At 48.9% G+C, this 8,913-nt stretch overlaps 1 protein-coding gene across 2 annotated transcripts; it reads right to left on the bottom strand.

The window, feature by feature from the left end:
- Positions 1-1,819: 1,819 nt before the first annotated feature.
- Positions 1,820-8,084, bottom strand: PIH1D3 (PIH1 domain containing 3). 2 transcript variants are annotated; one of them, XM_026035981.1, is made up of 6 exons: positions 7,834-8,084; positions 6,574-6,637; positions 5,098-5,209; positions 4,234-4,330; positions 3,623-3,708; positions 1,820-2,514 (listed from the first exon to the last, which is right to left on the bottom strand). In XM_026035981.1, the coding sequence occupies exons 1-6, from the start codon at positions 7,939-7,941 to the stop codon at positions 2,385-2,387; spliced, it is 597 nt and encodes a 198-aa protein (XP_025891766.1). In that variant the 5' UTR covers positions 7,942-8,084; the 3' UTR covers positions 1,820-2,384. The 2 variants fall into 2 exon arrangements, with proteins under 2 accessions (XP_025891766.1, XP_025891767.1); XM_026035982.1 differs by lacking the exon at positions 1,820-2,514 and adding an exon at positions 2,781-2,891.
- Between the last annotated feature and the right edge of the window lie 829 nt (positions 8,085-8,913).

Below are 8,913 nucleotides of genomic sequence, written 5' to 3'. Positions count from 1 at the left end.
CGCGAGGAGCCGGTGGCAGCAGCAGGGACGGCCGGTCCTGCTGCCCGCCCGCCCGCGCGGCCCCTGCCCGTGGGGCTGGCCCCGCCGCATGGGGCACCTGGGCACTGGCGAGCCAGAGGAGCCCGGGCTTGCGGGCTGAGCGCCGGCAGCGCCTCGCGGGGCTCCCTCGCCCGCAGCCTCGAGCAGCAGCCGCAGCCGCAGGGCCGGGTGCAGCGCGGGCGCCGCTCGCCAGGCACCCTTGGGCCCGGCCTCGCCCGGCCGCTCCTGCCCCGCACGAGGGCCGCACGCCCCATTCCTGGGAGCGTTAACACGCCGGGACCGGCGCTGCCGACGGCCGAGCTCAGACCAAGATCCCAGAACCGTCAACCGGCCGCCTACGGGATCGGCTGTTCCCTTGCACAGGGGAACCTTCCATAGAAATAAATAGTCTCACACTCCTCAACTGTCAAGTATTGGTTTCTAAATGTGCTTGCGTGTTTGGATGGAAACTGGGTGCAGTTCTGGGCTCCCCGGTATAAGAGGGACATGGAGCTTCTGGAGAGGGGCCGGCGGAGAGCGACAAAGGTGATGAAGGGGCTGGAACTTCTCTTGTATGAGGAGAGACTGAGTGAGTTGGGCCTGGTTAGCTCGGAGAAGAGAAGGCTGAGAGGGGACTGATTAATAAGTTCATGAAGGGGGAACGCAGGGAGGGAGGGGCCAAGCTCTTCTCAGTGGTGGCCAGTGACAGGACAAGGGGCAATGGGTACAAATTGAACCCCAGGCAGCTCCATCTGCATGTGAGGAAGAACTTCCTTCCTGTGAGGGTGCCAGAGCCCTGGCCCAGGCTGCCCAGGGAGGCTGCGGAGGCTCCTGCTCTGGAGGTCTTCAAAACGCGCCTGGATGCCGCCCTGTGCCACATGCTGTAGGTGTTGCTGCTTGAGCAGGAGGGCTGGACTAGATGATCTCTAGAGGTCCCTTCCAAACTTGACCATTCTGTGGTTCTGTGGATGCAATATAGAACGGGCGGTTGAAAAAGGTAAATTGAGACAAACTGATAAGTGGACAAATAGAAGAAATAACCCCTGACACTAGATATAAAGTCGGAGATTTGCAGGTGCTCTGAAACTGGATACTTTGGCCATTTCCTCTTGTCCCATTTTGGGTAGTTACCCTGGAGAAGAGACCGACCCCAGGTCCCTGCAGCCTCCTTTCGGGTCGCTGTGGAGAGGGCTGAGGTCTCCCCCAGGCTCCTCTTGGCCMGCCTGGCTCCCGGCAGCTCCCGCAGGCGCYGGGCGCCAGGTCTGAGCCGCAGCCCCGTCGCAGCCTCGCTGCCCTTGTCTGCACACGCAGCGCGTGGGGCAGCTCGCGGCAATAGTCTCACGCTCCTCAACTGTCAAGTATTGGTTTCTAAATGCGCTTGCGTGTCTGGATGCATACAGTTTAGAAAGAGCTGTTGAAAAAGTTAAATAGAGACAAACTGAGAAGTTGACAAATAGAAGAAACACCCCTGACACTAGATACTGAGTCAGGGATTTGCAGGTGCTCTGAAACTGGGTATTTTGGGGGGAAAGAAAATCTGAATGTGATGAGCTGTGTTGCTGCTCTGCCACCTTGTGAGAGGAAATTCGCCAAATAGAATTGGAAAATACACTGCCCTAAAAATCTCCATATACTTCTTATAAATTAGAGAAATGAATTGTTTCAGTCCTTCAAGAAAACGAACCTTTGTTATTCAAAATTCCTCTTATGTAACCTCTAGAAAGTCAGAATACAATAAATACAAAGAAGGCAGAGTTGAAGCTACCTGGAACTGTTTATTAAAACACACTTTTCTTAAGGAAGATCAGAAGAGCAGCTGGAGAGCAGGTGAATAGATGACGCTGGACCACATATTGCCAAAAATTATTCAAAAGAGCTAAGCTGCTCTACAGTCTAGCAGGGCGTCGTCTTCTGCCACTGTCAGTGAGCCTCAGATGTGAAAATAAACTGAAAAGCTTACAGACACTCATGTAGAAAGAGCTAGGAGTGAATTCYGGACTCGCCTGGATCTCAGCTTCTCTAAATGGAAGTCAGGTTGGGCTCTCACAGCTTCAAAGCACCAGTGTGGGGCCAGAGCCTCCCTGTGCTGCTCCTCACCTTGTGCCACCCTGCAGGAAGCTCAATGCAATGTTAACCAGAGCAGCCAGGGCTGGGCAGCCCCAGCTGGCAGGTTCTCTAGGTGTTTTAAATATGTCCTTTCCTTTCTCGTTTTTCCCTCCTAACTCATTTAATTTCTCCAGCACTGCTGGAGCACTTCTCCTCCTGGACTGTTCAAGGGGAACAATCTACTATTTGATGACTGGCACTTGAGAAGATTTCAAATGGACAGGGATCCTTTTTGAATTTTTTTCCAACTTCTTTATGCGTTAGGCAAAGTTGATGAAGTCAAGCTCCCTTGTCATCCTCAAGGTGACTTCCAAGATCTCCTCTTCAGAGTGAAAATGAGCTTTTCCATTCCTGCTGTCCACTGGGTGGGGAAGGTGCAGCAACAGCTTCCTGTCAAACAGGACACAGTGGGTTTGGGTGCCTCAGCCTGGGTGAGCAACTGAAAAGGGACCACAACTTACTCCAGCAGCCCCCCTATCCCAGGATACCAGGAAACCGGAATTCAGCCTATTTTCCCACTCAGGACAGGCTGGGGACCTGCAGCCCCCAAGGCCCTGCCATGTTTCCAGCTCTGCTCTTCSCTTGGTTGCAGCTGTGACACAAGGTCCAGCGACGGACTGTGGGTTCTCCSCACGGTTGTTGCTCCTGTGTGACCCTGCACCATCAATGAAGAGGATGGAGGAGCTGCGGGGAGGTGCTATGTAGGCAGCTGAAAAATCTCAGTAATGCCTAGGGCCTCAACACGTGTCTTTAAGAGCTTCTCTTCCCTAGTAAATAAAGAAAGTAACTGGTGCAGCCTAGTTAGAAGGTTTAGAAGTCACCAGAAGTAGAATTGCAAAGGAAAAAGGAGTTTTTCCCACATCTGCAGTACTGCATAAAGCTGCCTCTTTTGCTAACTCTGTGTTCTGTAACAGATTTTTAACCATTCCACAYTGGGAAATATGGAAGAAGCCTGTGAGAATCCCAGGGAGTCTTAGAGCACGTCAGCCAGCTCTTTGCTGTCTTTGTTGTAGTTATGAAGCCATCCTATTAAATGCAACAACCCAAGGGAAACCTCTTTAGGGCAACCTGGCAATAAGGCCGTCCCTCTGTGTGCATAACCAGGCAYAGATGCAGTTCCACTCTTAACCTCTAAACTGCCCAGTTTTATCTTCATTTGTGCATAAAGTAACATCTAGAAAACAAATTCCCAAGGAGTTCTTCAAGGCTGCAGTCACATTTTAGGCCTCTGAGGGTTCCTGCTTCAGGAAACGGTTTCAAATACTGTTCTAAGGCTATTCTTMCTAGACTGGTATCAAAGGGTTTAGATCTAGCACACTATAAGCCTAAGAATTTACTATAGTATTTCTTTTAAATCTGTATTTCTTTGTCCTGTGCAGTTAATACGTTGATCTGCATCTTTACATTTGCTTTCCACATAGTGTGTTATTGAAGGCTTGATTAAACTCCCAGTTAAATAAGTTATTAACTACACCTTTGCCAATTGCAATTCTCTTACTTTTGGGGGGTTCGAAGGTCAAGGACYTTATCCTGGAGATCTAAAGTGATGTCTGAGAACTTTGTCTCTGGAAGTTTGATTTTAATCTGAAATAAGAAGCAGAGTAAAGCTGAGATTAGCYGTCAACCCTACAAACCATAAAAACTGTCATATCTTCATAATCATTTTGATGCTCGTGTCGAAGAGGAATATTCTGGACAGGCTCTCTGCATTAGAGAATGTGCTAATTATGGTGTTCAGTAGCTGTTATGCATCGACACCTTATTTTCTACAAAATCTTGAACTGATAATAGATTGGACAGGTATTTCCGTCCTCCCCAAAGCCTGTTTCTTGGCAGCTTGCTGCAGCTASAAAACGCAGAGAGCAGCTGTGTCTCTCCTGAGCTTCAGGAAGCAGCAAAGTCCCGSGTCACATAATGGATGGGAAAAGATSCGATCCCTGTAACTTGACTCCGTGACTCTGTGAAGTGTCTGCAGAGATACCAGAAAATGCCTCAGGAGGCCCAAAGCTGCAGTGCTGCGCGAGGCTTCGGTTCCACGCTCTGGGAAGCGGGAAGGACGCAGAGGAGGCGGCGACAGGGCCGGCTCCAGAGGGGCCGGGCTCCACTTACCACCATGTCCTCGCAGCAGGCTGTGGACGCGTCCTTCCTGCTCATCCCGAGGAACATGTCCTCTGTTCCCACCCGCTGCTTGAACAGAATCTCATACCTGAGGGCAGAGAGGAGCCTTAGTTGCTTCACACCACCCTGGAGAAAGGGCAGGACACCAAAGGAGGCTGCATTTCCCACAGGACTGACCATAAACCCTTATATCAATGCTCAACATTCTCTCCCCCTGGCCAGTCATCCCTTCAAGCCTTCAGTCCATCTGCATGAGCTTTTGTATTTTGTTTTATCCTTTATTTACACTTGTCTGTAAAACACGTAGAACACTCACAGTACCCTCCAAGGTATTCCTTTTACCTCCTCTACCTCACTAAGGAGCCTTGGCAGGTGAATATGGTAATTATTGACTGTCACCCAACACAGTATCTTGGGAAAAGAACAACTGCATCTCTGACTCTGTTCTGTCCTGTCATTSAAATCAATTAATTTGTCTAATTCTGAAAGCTGCAAAATCTGAAACCATGTTCTCCTACGCTTTGAGATTTAACAAATGAGGAAATAGAACTAAATATCATATTTAGATACTACTCCTAGTAAACTGAATACAGTAAATGGAGTCATTCTCTATACTATTGCAAAAGAAGTGCATGGCAAAAGTTTCCTCCAGGTCTCCAGTGGGCATGTGCCTATGTAAGAGATATAGGTGACTGCGAACCCGCTGTGCCCCGGGTGCTGCTGCCAAGGCAGCCCTCAGTGCTGGCTCCCTGGGCACGCTGCTGCCAGCTCTGCCCATGGCTGCACTGCAGTGCAACCCACGGGCTGCTGTTCAGCAACCGCCCTCGACCTCTGCGCTGCCGYGCGGGCACTTACTCTGGCTGCTCCCGAGGATCCCAAGTGTCCTCATATTCTGATCCTTCCGGGACCTCTTCTGCACTCCAAATAGTTTTACTGTTTTCAGATTTCACTTGAGCAGGACCTGCAACTGGTGATAAGAAATGAAACTCTCATMTTTTAGAAGGTTTTTTGAGAACACATGTTTTTCTAGGCTATAATTTTGATACAAAGATGCATTATATGAATACCATATGAATGAGAATTGGGAAATGGAGGATATTTTCACTTCTGTTCCCTTAAATCTCCGTTATTCAACCTCTCTGTAAAGGAAATCCTGCTTTCAGGCCTAAAATATATAGCATTAAAAATGGGTAATGTTAAAGTACCTGAAATGTATATCTTTTCTCAAGCCCTCTGGTGGGAGATTTTAAGTGAGCAGAGATGTTCACAATAGGATCTCTTCTGCTCATATAAATCCACTTCTTACCATTAACTACTCATTAACTATCAGACAAGGTACTGAAGACTCATGAACGTTGTTCACTGACAGCTCCTTGACAAAATAGCATGGTTTATGTCTCTCTAACATGGAAAAAAGGTGTATTTTTTATTCACCTGCTAAGTCCTCAACTTGAAGGTTTTTATAGTCAGRTCTCTGATTATTTTTGGATTTCCAAGCAAGACCAGTCCATTTTATTTGCTACAGTTTGTTGTGCTCATCCTAGTCCTTCCTGGTGATCTTTCTTATAGCTCATATATGGCCAATATGTGACAGTATTAACTCCAGYAAGGATATTATATCAACTTTGCTAAAACTGTATTTGGGTTTCTTTCCTTCACAGATACAATCCAAGGTGCAGAAACAAATTTATGAGCTCTCAAGGTTTTGGATCTTCTTGTTTGAAAGTCTGTCTTTCTACATGTGGCCAGAACACGTGGAGCCAGATGAAGCACCTTAATTGCCCTGGGTTTCCTGGCAAAGAAATTAGTAGTAGTTATTTTTCTACCAGTATTTTGTATAAATAGGTTTATGAGACTTTTGAGGGGCATGTGGCATGTCTGCCCCATGGTGCACTTAGTGGCTTTTCATCTTCCTGAGATGGATGAATTCAGGTCCACAGTTTAGTTGGTGAAGATCTTTTCAGAGGAGTATTTCAAAGCCCATTGTCCCTGTCTGCCCCGAGGAAGCACTAACAATTCCATGGCAGTTCTTACACAGAGCTTTGCGCTGCTCAGCTGTGGTTCCCCTCAGCTCAGGATCGGACTGTGTTATGTACCCTGTGCATCTTCTCCGCTTGAGATTTCTACCTCATGAAACTGCCCTTCATAGATGTGTTTCAGGACATGTTTCACTGTGTAATTATAAAAATAGCAGTGCTACTTTCCTCTCAAGTCAAAGGCCAGCGACCATTCAACTCCTGCAGCCAGTTGTGTCAGCAGGAACTCCCAGGATGGCTGTTTATTTTCCCAATGTGTGACGGAATGTTGAACTGTACGAACAGCCCTACTTACCAGCAGTCTCTTTCTTTACTGGTCCGATATTCCCAGGACCCATGGCACTAACAGAGCTGTGTGGCTGCAACAAAAACAAACAATTTTTTACAGGGCCTAGATCAATAACAGTAACATCCAGCAACAATATTATCAGGGTCAATCAAATCAGTGATGGAATCCACAAATATTCTCCACTTGATACATTTCATAACTGAACTATGGATCGTGCTCTCTTCCTCACTCTCACTCAGCAGAGTGATCTTCATACACTGGGTTTAAACAGACCTCCAATGAATGGTCTCAGAGACACATGCACTATTTTTTGAGTGTTAGTTTCCATGGCATTTTGACAGAACAGTCTTGCTTTGCCTGCCATTAAAACACCGCAATAAGCCTGGGGTGCTACATGCAAATCTCATCACAGCATTTGGATTCCTATTAACACTAAAGATCATTTGAGGCAACAACATTTTAATCTAATTATGAATCAATTTAGTGCTAATAGGCCAACATGAGGCATTTCTATATATTTGAAGATGTTTTGCCGTGATAGTTATGCCTTATATGCACAGAACATTCYGTTAAATCAAAATGAAGATTTCAAATTGCCCAGAAGATTGACTCAGGCTTAATTGACATCACTTGTGGCAATTTTTCATCTCCATCTCTGAAGTGTTATTCATTTTTATTAATAAGATGTAAACAAGTTCCTTTAAAATGTGGATGTTTACTGCAAAGATGTACAGCAACAACACTAGCTTTAAAAGCAAASATAAAAGTGCTGAAGGGCAGTTAAAATGTGAAGGACCACGTGGACCATSTACAGCAAGGAAAGCTCAGGGGAAATGAGACATGTGCCATTTTTGTTAGCAGGGCCATAACAAGACTCATTCAAATCCTAAGAGGCTTTTCGAGGAATCTGGAACATTCCTTGTGGCCTTGTGCACTGTGATTGTTGGCGCCTGTGTTTCCTCCTGGGCCTCACAGACGCAGACATTGCTCCCTGCAGACATATCCGTATACAATGTACAGCACTAGGGCATTGTGGAAACAAAGGACATCTTCTAGATGCTGTGGATTTCATTTAGTGCTGAGATGAACTGGAATAATGGAAAGACAATCATTCATCTTGGAATGAGGATTTACCAGCTCCACGTGCCTATGGCACTGCAGTGCCCAGTTCTGTCCACACTGGGAAACGCCAAATGCTGCGTAGTTAAGGAGCTGAGATTATGGTAGGACACATAGAAGAAGCAATTTTTCTTGCAGAAGACTCACCCCACACTCATCGTCATCATCCTCATCATCTTTTGGAGGATCACCAAGCAGCTTGGCAAGGGACTGCAGAGACGACACTGAGGAAATACCATCCAGATCCAGATCCATGCCCACTGCCCACCTGCACAAGAAACACAGGGGACAGGTGAAGAAAAGAGCTCCTTTTCCAAAGGGGCCTTCCTCAAACACAGACCATTTCCCTGCTGTGCTCCAGAACGACAAATGTTGTCCCAAACCTGCAGGAGATGCCCACACGTAGAGTGGACTCTAACGCCGCTGCCTGCACAGCAGGCTCCCAGCTCTGTGGCTCCACACACATGTGCTGTGGAGCAGCTCGAGGCCACCAGAGCCCGTGAGCGCAGGCGAACGCACAGCCCGCTCTGCGGGCAGCGGCAGGACAGAGCCCGCGGGGCGCGCAGGGCSGCGGGGCAGGAGCAGCAGGGCGAGCAGCTCTGCCCCGCGCCGCGGAGCTGCCCCACGCGCTGCGTGTGCAGACAAGGGCAGCGAGGCTGCGACGGGGCTGCGGCTCAGMCCTGGCGCCCAGCGCCTGCGGGAGCTGCCGGGAGCCAGGCGGGCCAAGAGGAGCCTGGGGGAGACCTCAGCCCTCTCCACAGCGACCCGAAAGGAGGCTGCAGGGACCTGGGGTCGGTCTCTTCTCCAGGGAAACTACCCAAAACGGGACAAGAGGAAATGGCCTCAGGCTGWGCGAGGAGAGGCTCGGGGTGGATGTTAGGAAGGATTTCTGCACAGAAGGAGTGGTTAAAGGTTGGGACAGGCTGCCCAGGGAAGCAAGCAGTGGAGTCCCTGTCCCCAGCAGTGTTTAGGAAACGTGGAGATGAGGCACTGGGGGACGTGGTTTAGCAGGCAGGGTGTCGAAGGGTCTACGGGCAGACTCGATGGTAATGAAGGTCTTTTCCAACCAGGATTCTCTCATGTTATAACGGTTCTCTGGTTCTGGGGCCCTGCCCTGCGGCACCTCCGGCCTCCAGGGAGCTCTGCGGAGGCGCCCGCGGCTCTGCGCCTGCAGGAGCAGGCAGCGCCGTGGCCTCGATCGCAGCGCCCCGCGCCCCCCCGGACGCC

The sequence above is a fragment of the Nothoprocta perdicaria genome, unplaced genomic scaffold (assembly GCF_003342845.1).
Source record: "Nothoprocta perdicaria isolate Ctin4 unplaced genomic scaffold, notPer1 scaffold_17, whole genome shotgun sequence".
NCBI lineage: Eukaryota > Metazoa > Chordata > Aves > Tinamiformes > Tinamidae > Nothoprocta > Nothoprocta perdicaria.
The sequence above is the reverse complement of the archived record's forward strand: the minus strand, read 5'-3'. Positions and strand labels throughout refer to the sequence as shown.